General features: G+C 43.0%; 1 protein-coding gene across 15 annotated transcripts in view; it reads right to left on the reverse strand.

Moving 5' to 3' along the window:
* The window catches only part of MYO9A (myosin IXA), a 188,244-nt gene that overhangs the window by 114,363 nt on the left and 54,721 nt on the right, over positions 1-19,160 (reverse strand). For all 15 annotated transcript variants that reach the window (XM_083850482.1, XM_083850479.1, XM_083850489.1 and 12 more), the window contains exons 3-5: positions 8,716-8,810; positions 4,932-4,994; positions 2,401-2,500 (exon numbers count right to left, since the gene is read on the reverse strand). In XM_083850482.1, coding sequence (XP_083706608.1) covers positions 2,401-2,500; positions 4,932-4,994; positions 8,716-8,810 — 258 coding nt within the window. The remainder of the gene's footprint in view (positions 1-2,400; positions 2,501-4,931; positions 4,995-8,715; positions 8,811-19,160) is intronic.

Here is a 19,160-nt window from a genome sequence, read left to right on the forward strand (position 1 = left end):
TTTCCACTCTCAATCTCTCTCTAGACCCATATATGTGCTGCAAAACTGAGTTCTTGGTTGAAAGCACCATCTTTTTCTGAGTTTCCAACTTTTTCCTATCAGACAGTGACAGACTTGAAAGGCATCACAGGAGCGCAGGACTTGCCCAGGCTCAGCACTTGGTGCTCCTGCGAGGGAGGCAGACACAGCACCGCAGCTCCTGATGCAATTAAATAAGGATCTAATCCTGCAAATTACTAATTCCAGAATGGATAAATATGGATGTAGAACACAGAAAATATTTAGCAAATTGCAGGGTAGGCCTCTTATCATTGGTATGAGACTGAGACGTCATCCAAACTCAGGGGATATTTTAAGTAAATTTGCTTTTAAAAAAACAAAAGTGAAAATATTTTTTGTCCAACCTGCTTCCTACATTTACAGATCAACAAAATGCTCTGTTATTTCGTTGAAGTATCTGAATAGATTATTTCTCATATGAAATGCAAAATACATTTTTATTTTGCATAACAATGTGAGTTGAAGAACCTGGGAAAATAAAATAATGCTTGAGTTGAGGATTGAGTCAGTCCTTGACTTAAGGGGCCTGGTTCAGTATTTTATAGCTTTTAAATTTTAGTATTTAATTTTAGTTACACACTTATGCTCACTTCTGGGCTTGTTCTTTTCCCTCTCTAAAAGGCAGGGATTTCTCTAGGACACATTCAAGAACTTACTGAGAATGCTCAAGGATCATTTTATTAGTTTTCCCTTTTATGTCTGCAGAGTTTCTCTCCCCATTCCTCCATTACTACTTTTTCCTTCCTCCTCCTCATTTTCCTTTTTTCCCTTTTTCCTACAGGACACAGGAAGGCAGTTACTGCATTGTTGGGAATCCTAAATATTAAACAACGCACTGAACTCATCTTTAGGAGCCATTTTCTCATAGTTGTCAGTGTTACCTGGTCTCCCTAACATGAACACTAAATGCAGTAAAATGATTATAATCAAAATACCCCAAATGTTACTACTCTCCATAAACTGTGTTCAGGTAAGTCCGGAGTCTGCTTCCATCATCTGCTGGATGTACCTCAGCATCCTCCTGCAGCCTTCTCACCCACAGCAGTGTAATTTTGATTAAAATAAACACTTCAACCTAAAATATCACACTCCTATCAGATCTACACACTACGCACCATGAAATTCATTATTATGCTTTAAATATTAATGACCTTAAACATTAAAATGCTACTAAATAAAGGGAAGGACTATAATTAAAAGCAATATTTTAGGCTAACATAGAACTACCGGATTGCCCAACAAAATCTGTGAATCTGACAAAACATTCCATCCAAATTATCTTGGCACTTTTGAGCTGCAAAACTGCAGCGCAGATGGTCGCAAAGAACACACCACGTTCTCCAACCTCTGCACTGCTTCCGAGCACAGGAGGCACAAACAGAGAGAGCAGAAGCCTTAAACTCTTAGTATGTTCTTCATCTGAGCAAATTTCCTGATCCTGCTAAGAGTGGGTGGTAGTCATTAATATCACAATATATTTTGGCTTTGATAGTCCACTTTAAAAATCTTTAAAAAGCCCTGGGTAATTGAGATATATTACAGAGCTAAATTATATTTCTAGAAAGACTAAAAGTTATTTGCATTGCACACTGCACATAAGTTGCTCTCCAACTTGTGGGCTAAATCAGTCTCTATTGCTAATCATGTCTCAAGTCCAAGAAAACAGCAATTACAGTTAAAAATCAACGTGTAACCTAAGTGCTGTTCCATGTCATCCTACTCCATTAATTATGTTTTTGAACAAAAAGCGGTAAATTCCCTCTTTACAAGCATCAATGCATATTAAACACCTGACGTAAATTAGATTTTCTAAAGTTTGAAGTTAATTGGCCATTGGTAATACCTCACACATTTTTAATTCTGACATTTTCAATAGTTTTTATGTTTTTACATTAAACTTCTTGTATTGTTAAATTCAAAGTCTCATGCAAACAGCCAGCCAAAATTAGGACTATCTCATTTAAGATACTACTTCTTAATGGTCTACTGGCATCACACATTTTTCTCTTTTCTTCTGCTCAGCAGACAGATGTTAATGACTAAACATTCATTCAGAGAACAGGTAGGTTACTACTGTTTCTCCCTTATATGCATTGTGTTTATAGTCATCTATTTAACATATCCCAGTTAGGGGACAGAAAATGGAAAACACTGATTTTTCCATACTATCAGGCGTTCAGATTGCCAACGCAGATTAATTTCCAATGTCGGACCACTGCCTTTAGAGCACTGAGACAACCCATTTTCATTACTGCACACATTTTCTTCATTAGCATTAAGCTTCAGTGGTGGAAAAGGCAAGACCTTGTACTGCCAGCACTACTGGTAGAGTATTCCCACCTGGTTGAGGTAATGATATTCCTCAGGCTGCTTAAGATGAAATGCTGATCTCTCTTCCTCGCTCGCTCCTGCCAGGAGGTAATAAAATACATGGTAGTTCCTGGTGACAAAGAAAAAAAGATGTTAAACTTGAAAACAACCAGCAGCATTGAGTAGGGAAACACATAAACCTCATAACTTCATTTTCCAGCTTCTGAACTTAGATCTGTGTGTAGTTTTAACTCACAGATAGGGAGAAGTCCTGTGGTTTTTAGCTAGTAGGGCAATTTTGAATTAAATTAGAATTTTAGGGAATAGAACAGCAAAATGAACTAAAAAACTCATAAATTTGGAAAGGATAACAGCCACTGAGTCCCATGTCACCAAAGCCCTCCAAATAAGAGACAAGCCCAATCTCCATCTAGTATTGGTCTGATCTCGCTTTGATGCGGAAACAGATGAAAGCTCCAAAATGATTTACAAAGATTTTTGTAGATCCAACATATAAATATACAATAAAGCCTTCTGCAATGACTGGAACGCTCAACCCTGATGGTGGTTTAGGAATGGCCTGAGACCACTGTACACTGATGCAAAAGATTAAACCAATTAATGGAGAATTAGATCCGCCTCTCCATCCAAGGACGCCCACTCTCCAAGAATATACTTAAAGAATTCCTAGCTGACATCGTCGTGTTTTCCTCCAGAAACATGTGCAAGGCCTACATATTTATTGGAATCAAAACACTTTTGCAATGCAGAAATTATTACTTTTTAATACTTCATTGCCACAACAAAGTAATACTTTTGCAGTTGCAGTTCTGTATGACAGAATGGAAAAATCTTCAATTTTTATGGTTACTCAAATACTTGGAATACCTGAATATTACTAAAAAAACACAAGTGACACTCATCTGTTTTGCTTCAAAACAACTATGACATGGATTAATGCTAACAGCATAACAGAATGTAAAACCACAACTTTGGTTTATGCCAGACATTTTCCAAGAGAAATCAAATTAATAATTACAGCACCCAACAGCGCATTTATCAAGGCTGAGGCTGTGTGTGCCATCTAACTTTGGGATCGATCCATCAGCATTAGAGAAAACTTCCCGCACATCTATCCCAAAAAGGAAGCACAGACACAAGTGCCAGTAGTTGAAAGACAACAGATGATGGAGAGTTAGAAGCAGCAAATTTGTTACAATCAGAATAAACAGTTACTGAAGAGGACACAGCAATTAATATGTTGCAATTAGGAAAGAATAATTTGCTTAAATTTGTTGTCTATATAATCTTAGCTTTTTCTAGAGGCCTTTCTGATGTTTTCAATCTGTTAAGAGCTATAAAATAGAATTAAAATGTCATCTTGTCCCCAAATTAGATATTAAGTAGTTTACAAGTTGTGCAAGAAAACAAATGGTATGTGATAATCCATATGACATTAATCATACAGACAATGGAAAATATAAGTCAAGGACTGTTAATAAAATAACAAAGTCTCTTTTCCCTCGGTAGTACATTCTTCCCCAAACAGGCAAGGAGACAGCAAAAACAGGCTTCTGTGGCCAGACAGCATCTTAGGAAACAAAGCCTGAAACTAGACAGACTTTGGTGCCTCAGTCCAAAATTATGAATAAACACATGCATATAAATATAATAAAAAAACAGCAGGAGTAAACATAACAAAAATTGCAATGAATAGGATTTATTTTTCAGTTTCAGATACACCTTCCCCATCACCCAGAGCACTACCAGTGGTTCTGGTCGCAGCCTCCTCCATCTGCCTGGGCCTTCAAGAAGCACAAAGTCTTAGGCCTTGAAGATGACCAAACAAGGAGGGTTTGATGAAGATTTAATGCAGGACCTGTTACAAGGATTGCTTTTACACTTTAACCCCATGCAACCAGGAAACGTGCCGCAGGGCTGGAGCTTTCCAGCCCAGCAGCTGGGTGCCCGCAGGCTTGCTGGCTGGCACAATGCACCCCATGCTCTTTTTACTGCCCCATCCCACGGGATGCTCCCTTCGGAAACGGGAGAGGCAAGTTTCCAACAGCCCTGGCTGCAGAGAGCAAAACACCATTCCCCCTTGGCTGCTGTTCTCCAGGCTATAACAGCAGACCCAGTGCCTGCAGCCACCACCATTTGAAAGATGCAAATCCTGCTCAGTTATCTCAGCAAGTTTTTGGCAGCGTCCTTCCCTCCATGCACTGGTATTTGCTGCTTCACTGAGTCGTTACAGTGTGCGTGACCACTGATGGCTTTTTTTGGATAAAAGACGTTTTCAGGGGGCCAGCCCATGCGATGATACAACTTAGTGTCACCCACTCTGAACCCACACTAGCAGAGCTGTTGGAGTTTGGGCTTGTCTCCTCAAGCCAAGATGGTACAAAATGTAAACAGGGACTTTATCCGCGAAGCACATGGTTAGAAGTGCGAAAATCCCGATTCCCCATGCCAGTTCAAACAGGGATTTAAGCCATCTGCGCCACGCTATCAACACATTCAGGAGTCAAAGCCAACCATGGAAGCAAAACACAGACACCTACCGTTCGTTGTGCTCCTGGTAGACGAGTCTGGACTTCTCCAGCAGATACTTTTCAACATAAGCACTGGAAGGAGAAATAAAAGCGTTATTCATTGACCCAATATTCAACTTAAATGAACACAGCTTTACTGGGACTTTTCAGTTTTAGTACACAAAAAAGTTTCAGCCTTGTTTCACTTAGTTATATAAATTTCTTCCTAGGCAGAACAAGCCCAATATTATGTTTGGCTTTTGAGGTTTTTTGGTTTGATACAAAGCCAAAACTAACTTGGATATGAAAAACATGATCTCAGATGAGTTAGCCTATGGGCAGGGAGTGCAGGGGGAAATTCTGACAGAAACTAAGAATCTCTGATACCTATTTAATCCAAAGCCAGCAAAATAAAATCGCTTGCAGACTTAAATTCATGCACAAACCCTAGTTCAACAAGAAATACATCTGGATGCAGAAGTTTGCAAGATAAGATTTAGCTGCAGATTCATTACCCAAATTACCACCCCTTCTCCCACAACAGCCACTTCTCAACAAAAACCTGGGTTATTAACTTCTGGCTATGGTCAGAAAACAAACAACTGCAGAAGCTCCTTACTGGCGCTTACATTTATCCTAACAGCCTCATAATGAACTTATTTCATCTACATATTAATACAAAGCTTTGCTAGCTGAAACAAGCTTTGGCGTGTTCTCTGTTTGTTTGTTTGTTTTCTGTGCAATACCAACCAGTAACGATAGGGATTTAGAAACCGGAGCTATAATTGCCAACAGCGATGATGTAACATGAAACACAAAAGCAGAGGCTGTGCTTTTCCAGCTACCAGCTCGTAACGGGGTGGCACTGACACAGGCAGCAAGGTGCAAGCCCAGAACCCAAGGAAGCTTGGACATGGTGGGACAACGCAGTGCTCGCATCTCCACCTCCAATGGGGAGGATGTTACTGGGGGCTCAGTCCCTCTCCTCTGCCTTCACGGAAAAATCAGCCATGTGGTCGTGCCCAAAGGTGTTCGAAGACTCCTAGGGCAGGCAGCACTGAGGAGAGGCCACTGGAAGAGGCACACCCTCGGGAGGCTCTTGCTGTGCAGGAGGAGTAAGGACGGGCAGACAGGCTACAGCACAGCACCATTTTCCTTTGCATGCTGTGCACCAAAAGGTTTTTTCTTGTTTATTCCCGATGAGGAAGCTGACAACAGCTATGGATATTCCTCGCCAAGAGGTTTCCTTTGCATCCCCCTTCTAATCTTAAGCACGGGCTCGTGTTTTACCAAGTTTTCAAGCCAGGACATGAGGTTCCCTGTAGACTCAGGGAGTAGATAGGGTGACCCAGGAAGGTATCAGAACTTCTGCTGTAGGATGAGTTGGATCGAGTCCACTGTTCCTGACGTTTAATCCCTTCCCCTGTGATTTCTGCTCTTATTATAGACCCAAAAAAAGTCTTATACAATAATTTAGGTTGGAAGGCTCCTCTGGAGGTCATCTGGTCCAACCCAGTACTGAAAGCAGGGCCAATTTTTCTTTTTTTTTGAGGTGGGATGGGGGGTAGATGCACGCAAATGCTGTTCTGGTAAGATGTTGTTTGCTCAGAGAGAAGGCCATAAAGAATACACGTCCAAGGAAGAAACTATGCCCCCTTATTTCAGTAGGATAGTGAAAAGGAAAAGAACCAATGTATAAAACAGCAAATCCCCTCAAAATGTTTTCTTTCTATTTACTGCTGTCAGTGATATAGAAACTACCTTATCATTACTCACAGTTTTAACAGTAAAGAGTTTTTGAGAGTATGATTTCATGCAAAATATTCATTTAACCACGCTACAGAACCTGTACCTGGTATACCAGGTAATATCAACCGAAACTTGAGAATGAATTTCGCATACAAATACCACCATGCAAAATACCCAAGCACTGTGTTTGAAAGTGCTGCCTCTTGCTGTTTGTGATACAGCCCCATGCTGCTGCACAAATTTAATTAAAATGTCTCCCCATCTGGCTGTTCTGCAATTTTAAGGAGTATGTAAGATGTTGAGGCTTTTGATCATCTTAGGAGGACTGAACACGTTGCAACGACCTTCCTCCCAGTTCACTTATCACTGAACAGGACATAATAAATTCATAAAGCCTTATGGGAACACACTTCAACGTAGCCATTGCTCATGCTCCACTGATTTCAAACGCATCTTCAAAGGCTTCATTTCGTGGGGTGGGGTTGGCTGCTACTAAATCTCTCAGCTATTACATCTCTTAAGTTGAAATTCCCTTCAAGTTTGGGTCATTATCTGCATACAGTTTGTAATCAAATATCCAACTGCTATTTTCAGCCTATGAACGGAGCAAAATTCTGATTTGGTACTGCAAATTGCACTTACATTAACAAAGCAAATTGCATGCACAAAATGGGGACAGAGCTGATTTGTGTAAGCACAGATTTTAAACACACAGTCTGACAAATTTTAAAAGAGTACTTGTGATCTTCCTCCTAAGATTACAGAAAAAAAAATTTACTGTCATAGGCCTGGAACGGCTCACAAGTTGGTTTTTTTTATTTGTTGTTGTTGTTTTTGGTTTGCTTGTTTTTAAGAAAAGGGAGAAAAATTATCTTTATTTTTAGGACTGGAGCATACAAATGCAATGCTATTTGTAGGTAACTGCCAACCATCAATAGAGGCCACTACCAGAGAGCTGGCACAGCATGCCAAGATAATATATTGTTATGGCATTTGCTGGATTCTACCCTATGCTTCCGTTTAAGTAGGTATTAAAAACAATTGAGGCTTATCCTTTTAAGAGAACTGTTCACCAGAGCTAATAACAGAAGAAGAGAAAAGGAAAAGAACATCAGATTAGAAGTTGGATGAAAAAAACAGTTGCCTGACTGCAAAGTACGCAGAGTACCCAAGCTCATTTGAAAAATTAATGGCATCTATTTGTGTGATACTGTTTGCTGGAAAGTAAGAAAGAAAAAAATTTAAAAGCCATTCTCTACAATAACAATGAAGTCCCAGCAAGAGATCTCTTAGCTAGCTGCAAAAATTACCCAGCCCCTGGAATGCCACATCTACTCTTCGCTTCTCCAACTGAGTTAATTAACCCAGCCAAAAGGCAGAGTTAAGGCAGCACTGCTCTCTTAGAGCTAGTTTGAGTTGCTTCACGATACGCTGACACCCTTAGGAGAGGCCAAAGAGAAATCCGGGTCCAGATCTGCCACCCAGAAGCCTTCATCCAGCTGCAGCTTTGGGAAGCAGCAGCAACACTGGAAATAAATCCCGTGGTGGTAGAGTGGAAAAACACGATGGAGACAAGCATCTCCTTGCAACAGCCCACGGAAAAAGATGCCCTAACTGGTCATGGGTTTGGTTCAAGAGGCACTTCAGGGTAGAGACAGAAGCATATGGAAAATTAGACCACGATGCTAAGTAGTCTGGCTCCATCTTCTCCGTAACACCCAGCAGGCAGCTGGGAGATTAAATCCCCCTTGGCTTCTCTTCAGGAGACTGCATCCAGCCTCTTCCTGCCCATTGCACGCTCCAGTCCCCCAGCCCGTCCTTGTGGCCCATCCTAGCTAAAACAATCCCCTTCCTGCCTTGCCAGCAGAAAATGTTTCTTCTTCTTTGGAAGAAAAATTCTATTTCAGCTTAATTACAAAGTTGACATCATGATTAATGAGAGCTGGACTGGCTTAAAGCCAGCTCAGGTGTATTCATACTTTAATGTGCAGCATAGGTACGCCAACATTTTCATAACATTTAAATATGCTAAAAAATATACGCTGTGAATCCGATTTCCGCTTACCCTCGCACAGTGCCCGTCTCCTGATAATTCACTTGAATAAATTTTCCAAAGCGACTTGAGTTGTTGTTATGCGCGGTTTTTGCATTTCCAAAAGCCTGTTAAAAGAAAGAGATACCATCAGGACGTTTGAAAAGCCACCACCTTTCCTTATTTATACGCTCATCGCTAACAACTGGCTTTCCAGATTTTGCTGTCATCGTATCATTAATAAAAAACACATGGCAAAAGTTAGTTGAATGGGCTACGAAATAATATGATGAGCTTCTGGGGACCACATTCATTTTCAGTTTGGGATTCATGAAGGACAGATAAACACTCTTTAAAAGTAAAGCACAGCTATACATGAGATTTAATATTTGAAGTTATTATATTCTATATTAAGGTTACACTTTATTCATTTAAATAGATATAAAAGTATGCTGCTCCAACAAGACTAACTTTAATGAGCTAAAGGAAGCTGCTTTTTAATTATATATGGAATTAGGGGAAAACACTTTGAAGGCTTCTCAGATGTTCGACAACGTTATATGTAACACCGACATAGCCTGTAGTATCCTCAGTATTTCAGACACTGTCGCTTCGATTTGTCGCCACTGTTTTTCCAAAACTGAAATGCTTTTAAGGCTTTATGACACAAAGCTTTCATTAAAACCCTGCCTTACTGAAGCACCTAATACAGACTCATTTACCATTGGTTAAAAGAAATCCCTAACCACAAGAACTATTGCAAACCCATAAGAGCTGCATCTCAAACCAGCTTAATTGAGAACTGGTATTTGCAATTGTGCCTAAATCACTTTAATAATCTGGCCCACGGTGACAGAAACTGTCGTGCTGCCAGGTACAATTAATGCTTCATTTATTACATCGGTTTTGGTAATCATTCACCTTTACTCCTAAGCCAAACCTATTTAAGGCAGTTATACACAGAGTAGTTCCTGGAGCTGCATATGTACATTGATTCACAGACACATTTTGTGCTGATGTTGAACATTAGTGTTCAGCTCCGAGCTCCCAGCAGATTTATTTCCTACTCAGCTATTTATTAGAAAAGATTAAAAAGGCTTTACATCTATAATCCCAACTTTCTCAAATGACCTTTGCAGGTTTTATTTTGCACCTAAAAGCTAAAAAAGAAAGGCTTAATGAAAGGAAAGGCACTCCTTGAAGGCACTTGCCACCTCCCATGCATCACGGGCTCCCCATCAGCGGGACACAGTGGAGTGGCTCCAGGCTGCAGAGATGTGGGTGCCCGGCCCAGTGTCACCATATCCCTCGGGTGGCACCAATAATCACGCACAGTGTTACATCCCAGCCCCGGAACTGCAGGTTTGCTAGCATAATAGTGACGGACCTCCACCCCCGCCCCATCTGAATACACGCATTTGTTTCAGCTCATGCTGTTGCATATGAATTTGTCTCGGTTGACTAAAACAAGTTCTGCAATAGCAGAAACCTGCCAAACGAGCAGCTGATGGTTGTGCTTGCACAGAGAGGCTGGTTTCGTAACACTAATGAGTGTTCCTATACACAGGTTTCCAACCTTTTCAGGCTGTACATACTTTGTTTTCTGATTTTTCCCCCCACATCACTGCTGCACACAGTGGCTTTTCCCCCAGCACCCTCATCCTCTCCTGCAAGAGCCCTGGAACCCTCCCCATGCCCCCAAAACCACCTCCTGGCCACTGAAACTCAGGCATCCGCTTCCCTAGAATGTGCATTTTCAGATTAAAAGTCTAAAGTTATTTCAGTGTTGCCAAAGGATTTACCTGTCCCTTGCAGGTGTTTCAGCTGAACAGCTCAGCAAGCACATGCAGCAGTGTTTAAGCAGAATATGGTGACATTCAACACAACAATATTAAAAGGGTTTTCTGGTTCAGCTCCCTGTGCTATAGGACAAGGAAATGGCCCAAGGGGAGAAGCAAGTCTGTTTATTGGGATTTCTTTGAGAAGAGAATAAAACAGAGAAAGCTTCCCACCAGCTGCGATGCTTCCTCCTTGAACGGGCGCAGGACCCGCGGTGATCGCAGCCCCACCTCCATGCGGCAGGGCTTCTACCTCAATGTGATGTTGTATTGGCAAATTCCTGAATCCCCTCACGTCCCAACAGGGTGGACTTCTCTTATTTCTGTTAAAACAGATTCAGGATAAAATGTGTCGAATGTGGGAGTGGGAAACTGCAGGATTCCTTTTTTTTTTTTAAATGAGGAATAGGTTTCATGGCTTTTTCTGGATTAATACGCCAAATCACGTTATATTCTATAACCCAAACACCCACAGAAATCGTAAGCCATAGTATCACTCTTTCAGGGATTTTCTGTATTCCTTGCGTAAATGAGAAAGCTCTCTGCATCCTGCCTTGTTAAAGTTTAAGCTTACTCTACGGCATAGGCATGCTGGTAAAGGGCCAGTAAGTAGCTCAAGACATGTCTGATGTTTAACTTGAGACAACTTAATACATTTTTGTTAGTTTTACTCACCGCATTTCTTTAACAGAACTAGCAGATAAAAAAAAAAAAGCGCTATTAATTCAATTTATGCACATCTAGTCTACATATGCTTGAACGACACCCCACATTCTTCTGCAGCCAGTGATGATGGGGCACAACATTGTTCAGCCTCGGAAAACCGAGAATGAGTTACAACTGCTTCACTAAAATTAGGTTCTGTTCACATTATTTCACTTTTCTAACCCGTCGATTCTAAGCTGTTCGACGCTTAGCGGAAAAACTCAGTAACAGCATTCCTCAAATTCTTGGGGAGACCAAAGCTTGTCCTGGCTGGAGCTCAACGCTCTGAAGGAAACGAATTCAATACGCTCCTCTGTGCGAGCAACGCGTCCGTCTGGAGTGGCTGCTGGTGCTCCAACGGCTCGGCAAACGCAGAGGAGCAGGCAGCCCCATTCCTGGTACCTCCTACAGCACTTCTGCACAAAGAGATGCTTATCGTGGACCGGGCTGGGAGCTGAACGTTTGCACCACAGGCTAATTCACCAGGCAATATTGTTGGCGATGAAGACTCAAAAATGAGCTGTGTTCCCGAAATTGTGCAACTGCATCTGATTGAATCTCAAAACCTCCTTGTTCAGCTATAATCTGCTCCGTCGCCTTCAGGAACGCTCAGCGTTTGCTCATTCATGGGGCCCAGGAGGCAGGAAAAAAAACCACTAACGTTTTCGTGGCTCAGTACCTGCCCTCCCTCCTCTCCTGATCCCCAGTGCTCACGGTCTCTTCATTTTGGACTCGATACCAATGCAATCTGGAACGATGATCTGGAATAAGGACTATCTCTGGGTCTTTCCTGAAATAAATTTGTTTTCCAAACACCTGCATCTAGGAAAACACTGCACTACCTTGCTCTCCTGTAATGACAGTAACATGGCATTTTATAGGTAATTCTACCCGAATATCACCCCTGCATAGAGTAAGAGCTTCTGCAGAGCAGAGCGGGTAGGAAGGTACATGCCTTCTCTCGGGTATTTAAGGTCCCTTTTTTTGCACAGCCCTTTGCAGATGAGCCTCCAGCACTCAGATCTATTTTTGATGCTGCTGCCCTTAGAGTGAAAACTAAACAAATCCAGCATTTTATCTTTGTTATTTAGAGCTATGTATTAACAGGCAAAAGTTTGAAAACGCCTGACACGCACAGCGTGGCAAAGACTATGAAATTGGCACAGAGATTCACGAATAAAGCCTCTGAGTAAAGCAGGACTGCTTAGAGCTACTGCGTAAACCAGAAGGAAACTCAAAGCGTGGGCGTAACAAAACCCAAGACTGAACTTAGACCACTGAGCATGACGTTTGCTGTCACAGCCACATGTTTAAATCCCCACATACATCGGTGCTGTTAAAGCACAGCAGCAAGGTGATGAGTCCGCCCAACCAGATGCCCAAAGAGCCCAAGCCCTAAGACATGGGGAATGCAGTGGAGAGGAGGAAAAAAAGATGAAATTGGAAAAGCCTATTTGCCATCAAACAGGTTCAGCAAAGGACAGAGCCAAAAGGAGGTGGACAGGACAAAAGCTGCGCAATGCTAGGGACACTTATTTCAAAGAGAGCCTCCATAAAACTTAATTAAAAACCCTGACAGAACAAAGACTCTGTTATTAAAATATATATATATCATTAATATTGTGTTTGCTGACCTGTAACAATAGCTACTGAGCACAATAAAACAAGCACATCATCACAAAAAGTGATTAATAGCAGGAAGTTCCCTTTGCAAAGCAAGTCAACTAACTTCTATGCAGGAAAGAACAGCCCACAGGAAAAAAAAAATGCATCTTTACATTTCTCCATGCTGCTAACACTGCTATGTCTGTGTGAGCACCACACAGAGCACTCATGGGGTTTTTAACTTAGCCTCTGCAGTTAGGAACTCCTTTCTGCATCTTCAGACATAAATATGCAGATGTTAAAGACAACTTTTTGCTTGATTTGGTTCAATCTGCGACCAATTTCACAGCATCCATCCTGACAGGAATCTTTTTTTTTAACAGAAATGCACTGAACTGGGACCAGAACAGCGATCACTTCATCACCCAAAATGCACCTGGATGACTTGAGTTAGAGCTTCCCTAAATTTTCTCTCGTTATATCTGCCACAATAACGGCAAAAGTATTTCTTTTATTTAAATACTTTTATTTTAAATTCTCTTGTTTGAAGACTTCCATTTAGAAGAAATACTTCTTTTAAGCCTGCAGCTCACTGCATGATATAGCCCGTCAACCTGAACTGCACTGCTCGATCGCTCCAACAAACCTCACCCGACTTTCAGTTTCCATAACCTGTGTGCAGCAGAGAGCAGGGCAGCGAAACAAGCGCTGAAGCCAAAAAGCATGAGGTGCAACTCGAGTTCCTGCAAAGCAAAAGAGGATTTACGTTTATTATGTTCATCTTGCGGGACATTGTTCTGCATGGGCAAGCACCAGCACTCAATGTCTAGGCTACAGCAATTAAATACCAGGCCGAGTGCTGACACCTCACCCTTTAATTCTCCTCACTAGGGCTTGGCGCTTCACACAGCCTAATGAAACCATTTATGCTTTTATCGTAACCAGCACAAACCACCAAGTATTTATAATGCATGTGCTGCGATGCTTGAGCTGAGCTCTTGCCAAGAACGGACCTGCAACGCTGTCCAGACCTGGCAGCACAAATCTGCTTCATCTTTGGGCTAACTTCTAAACATTTCTCCTTTAGTCAACATGCAGCATATGTATACGACAACCTATAACATTTGCACATCAATATATTATGCCTATACATCAAAACAGCATTATTCATCCCTCAACCGGTCACTGAAACACATCGCATAACCACAACACAATTTTCCATTTCAAACCTCAAAGGTGCTAAAGCAGCTTAGACTTAAGGTCTATAATGAGAAAATGCTTTTATTTTTTACATTACAAACCGATGGTGTTTGTCCTTGATTATTCTAGCAAAAACCTCTCCCGGCTGTTGCCATGCCCAGAAGAACTGAAGGGCACTCAAATCTCTGCAAGCCCTGCAGAAGTCGTTTGCCCAGCAGCAGCTAACGAGGCTGCTGGTGACTGGATCCATCGCAGGAATCCAGCTCCGCTTCAGCAACTGCTACTGGAGAGGAAGGTGGTTACTTGCACAGCACAGGAGAGTGGAAACCCTGAATGCACCAAAATTGGCTTCAGTTTTGGGCTCCTCGGTACAGGATAAACTTAACACAGAGGAGCTCAGGCTGCTGAGCTGGCTGGGGGCTGGTCCTCCCTGAAACACCCACGGAGGCTCGGAGATGGATCAGCAACAGGCACAAGTCACAGAAGGAAATTTCTGATTATATGGAAGAGAGGAATGTTTTCAGCATGAGGGCAACCAAATACTAGAACAGGGCCCAAAACAGCTGTGGGATTTCCCTCTCTGGGGATACTCAACACTCCTCTGAGGCCACTTGACCTGCACAGCTGGACCAGGGGACTCCCAGAGATGCCTGCCAACCTCAGCCGTCCTAGTTTCACAAATCTACCCACGTTACTTGCCCTTCTGGCACAGAGGGCAGCTCTACACAGTGCCTAGAACAAAATTTTATAGGTCAAGGGCAGCGCAACCGCCATAGGCTTACCCTGTGCAGGATTAAACACGGTGTGTTCTTTCAGCATAAAGCACATCAGGTATGTTAAGAACAGTTCAGAGTAACAGCTGGAAAAGGACCGTCACTGGGTGGAAGCCAAATGAGTTCTACCAAATTAAATTACTTTTTGTAATTTAAACCATATATAAAATACCACTTTTTCATGATACAGGCTATGAAGCACCTGGCTTTTAATATTTATTTTACTGCTAAGTGTCTGCCAGCTCTAAGTGTCTTGTCATTCTAAAGCATTTGCACTAAATAGCCCCCTGACCACAGCAAAACAGAATATCTGGGGGAAGAAATTCCTCCCCTCTCCCAAACCACACGACCACCCTGGAACTGAGCAATTAACAAAAAAAATCTTTTGCAGCAATTAGGCTTAAGATAGAGGGTCAGTTATGACCACTTATCTTTACGCACTTCAAGTTCACACTCCCAAACTGAGATAAGGGAGAAAATTACTTTTAATCTGCGAGTACTCCAATGGAGAAGCTTTGGGTGTCAACTGAACTGAATAACGAGTTCCAGTGTATGCAATGCAGCTTTCAAGAAAACCATTAAGTAAACTCAGTAAGATCCTCTAGATACAATTATTATAAAAGTGATTACAATACACAATTTGGGGGGAGATTTCAAGCTCTGCTGATGCAGGTGTTCTATCAGTCATGTAAGAAATAGGATTTAATGCCAGCATTAAGGGCAAATGTTCCAACCTTGGCAGCACGTTCCTTCTTTTCCAGGTTAGTGCTTAGGCAAAGGATCAAGGAATTGCCACTTAACCACAAAGGAACAAAACCAATGCCAAACCAAGGCCTCCTACTTGAGTCCTCTTCCCAAATGGGGATGCTTTCCCTGCACACACTGTAATGGGGAAAAAAAGGTGGCTGAGCACTCAGCAGGCATCGGCAGATGCTGGCACGGATGGATCCGGGAGGCAGAGGCTGCCAAATCTGTAAGGTTTTCATGCACATAGTGGATGGCCCTGGGCAGAGCAGCCAAACACAGGTGTTTTCCAGCAATTTCAGACACATTGGTAAACAACCGTTTTGGTGGAGAACCTTCAGCTCAGGTTCTGCTTCGTATTTATAAAGTATCCCAAAACGGTGCTTGGTAGCTCACTGGTGTTGTGCCGGTCTCCCTGACCCAGGGGATGTTTAGGCTTCTCAGCTCCACATGGTTATTTGGAGTAAAAGAACATTTTACTACATCAGCTGGCTGATGCAGATAGTAAGCGTCTGGCAAGTTCCAGGATCAAGAAAAATCTCCTTAACTAGAGCTTCAAATAGCTTTTTCATACCGATGGAGATAAAAAATAACCACAGAACTATAAGATGAGAGGCTGAAAACAAGACACAGCTCAAGGAGGAGACTTTCCTCTCCCCCAGCATGCAACGCAAGCATCCCCACTGAGCACAAGAGAAGGAAAAGCAGCCTGTAACAGAATACTGACAGATGAAAAACACTTAATATATACTTAAAGTGACTGGCAAATAGGTTATGTAATATATTACAGCATCAAGCCATACCACAGGTTCCCCACCTTGCAAAATCAATTTTTACAGACCGAGGTTGAGCACGGTGATCTATCACGAAGAGCTGATTCTACAATTAAAACTCCCCTGTGATTTCTAGAAACACCACCAGCATGTGCCAGGACAGAATTCCTTCACAAAGGCCAGTACGTGCCCCACTGCAAGTAACGTGACGGCTCGTTCCCTCGAGATGCATACAGGATGACGCATGTGGCACTGAGGCTGCCCTTGCTGGCAGAGCTATTGAAAATATTGAAAAATTAACAAGACCCAAATCTCAAAAAGCATTTCATACAGGCCAGAGACCCTGAGAGACATGCCACTCAGTGCTGGGCTTGCCTCTTCTCTTGGTAGAGGCTTCGTCGTCTCCAGAGCTGCTGGCCACCCACATCTCACCTGCCCTGAAGCTGCCGCTACGAATGACACAATTTCTCCACTTCCAAAACTGAGCGGCCACGCAGCTCGGTGCTCGGCCCATGCTGGGGTCTGGCGCTGCTGCCCGAGCATCTCCCATAGCTTTGGAGCTCATCGGGCACTGCGCCGAGCTGTGCAGAGGCAGCCCTCGCCCAGCGCCTCACGTGCTTCCAGGAGTGGGGTGGCGCGGGTCCTCCGGCGCGCTGCTTGGCACAAGACCAACCCTCAGCCTCTAATTTAGGGAGAGGGACACGGTCTGGCACACTCCCCCTGGACACCCGCCAGCCCCTGGAGGAGGCCTCTCAAGGTCCCTTCAAAGCCCTGTTTTTTCCTCTTTTTTTCAAGTAATGATTCCACAAGGGGCCATAAACGTCTAGAAGCCAAGTTTCAGCTTCCCACTACATACTTGGACAGCCCTGACAGCACTAGAAACTGAAGTGTTCCCTGCTCAGGCCTGACACAAGTTTTCCTGTAGTTTGTCACCAAAATCAGTGCCACAAACCAAAATGCAGGAGAAAGCGTCCCTAACGTCAAACCTTCCATCTGGAAGCTCTTAGCGGAGGCACGGGGTCGTTATGTATATTTTACACACATATTTTTGTGATTTTCCCAAGAGAAATATGTGTAATGAATAAAAACAAAAACACGTTAGCAGCAACAAAAACATACCACTGTAATAGGAAACCCAGCTTGGCTTCTGCGCGTGTTATCCTTCCTTTTAGACCTCGGCTACTTTTTGCTAGTTACAGGCAAAAATAATACACCCTCCCCTAAAAAACTGTCCGAGCTCTGCCATTGAGCCGACGCAATAAAAAACACATTTAAACTCTGCCATGGAAAGCCATGTTGCACAAGAAAGGACGTGGTGAAACGGCAAGACAGAAGCCTCCACCTCATCGCTGATCTTCTCCTGGATTATATAAATAATCCGCACCTTCTCTTGAGGAGATTCCCAGATTTCAAGTGCTGTTTGTGTACGCGCCGCATCAGAGTTGGGCGCAGCATGCCCAGGGAGGATGGCTTGCTCACCCAACAGCAGCTTCGCACGCTTGGTGTTTTCTGCCGATTGCAACACTTCAGAGGCAGTTCCTGTCATCCAGCTCGGCCACAAGAACGCCTTTTCCCCTTCTGCAGCGCAGTTCGAGCAGTCAAATGGGAGGAAAGGGAACTTGAACATGGCTATTGCTAAGTATTTACAATGGACCACAATCTTCTCTCTGGGTAGCACTGAGCAAAATAAATAAATAAAAAAAAGGAACAACTGGCTCATCTGCGACCAGAATATTTGATAAACCCTGGGAAAATCAAGGGCTGGCACTGGCTGCTCACAAGCAGCAAAAGGGAAGTCTCAGAGATCAATATATTTTTATTGACCTAAAACAAACAGATAATTTGTCTGATCAGAGGACGTGATTGCTTAAAAAAATGTATTTTCAGCCATTAGGTAAAGCAAAACAGAGAATTTAACAGGTATTGCTTTCCATTTTCCAACAGCATAGGATTGGAGCATTTCTGAGGCTGTGATGGAGATATTTCCTATGAAATGGAAAAGGTTGCGAGGGCAGGGTGAACACGACACCGCCCCGTTGGCTACCTGCGGAGGAAGGAGCAGCTGCGATGCGTGGCGCAGAAGCGGTGCAGCACGGGCACGGCACCAGAGCGCTCTGCCATGCCTCCCAGCAGAGCATCGGCTCTCACCGCAGAGCACGCCCTGCCCAAATCCCCTGCTCGGCTTTGCACATTATTTTCCATTGCCATTGAGGCCAGTATTTATGAGTTAAAAAAAAAAATCTGAAAAAATAAAGCCCTGAATGAATCAAACGAAGGGGAGCATGCTAAGACTCGTGCTCAAGTTTTCATGGCAGCGAGCCATGCTGCATCAAACACAAAACCAATGCGGATGCTCGTCCACCGTTTTCTAGCCTAGCTTTGCTGAAAGGTGAGCATTTGGGACTTCGCTTCAAGTACTGAAGTCATCAAGTTTGCAGTGGAGGTTTGATGGGTAGCAGAGCAAACCAAAGGCGAAGGAGCGCAGTTTTTTTTTTTTTTTTTTTTTTTCCTAGAGCCACATCTGTGAGCCATCGACCCTCCTTTTGGGATCTCCCTCCTTACGTTGGGAAACATTTCCAAAATTTTGCAGCGAAGGAAACTGGGGTCCTCCCAGCAGTAAGCTCGTTTTACTGCACGAATTAACTGATCCCCAGCTGCAGGGAGCCAGGAGGAACATGCTGCATCCTCAAGGATGCCTACAAACCGCAGCGCAAATTACGTCTCCAGAGGCATTTAATAGCACTTAGCTTTGCAATCTCTTCAGCCTTCATATGTAATGGCTTTCGCTCGTTTTGGGGAGAGCAACCATTTAAATCCTGATTGTTCTTCAAAAGAATGTA

The sequence above is a fragment of the Anser anser genome (assembly GCF_964211835.1).
Source record: "Anser anser genome assembly, chromosome: 10".
NCBI lineage: Eukaryota > Metazoa > Chordata > Aves > Anseriformes > Anatidae > Anser > Anser anser.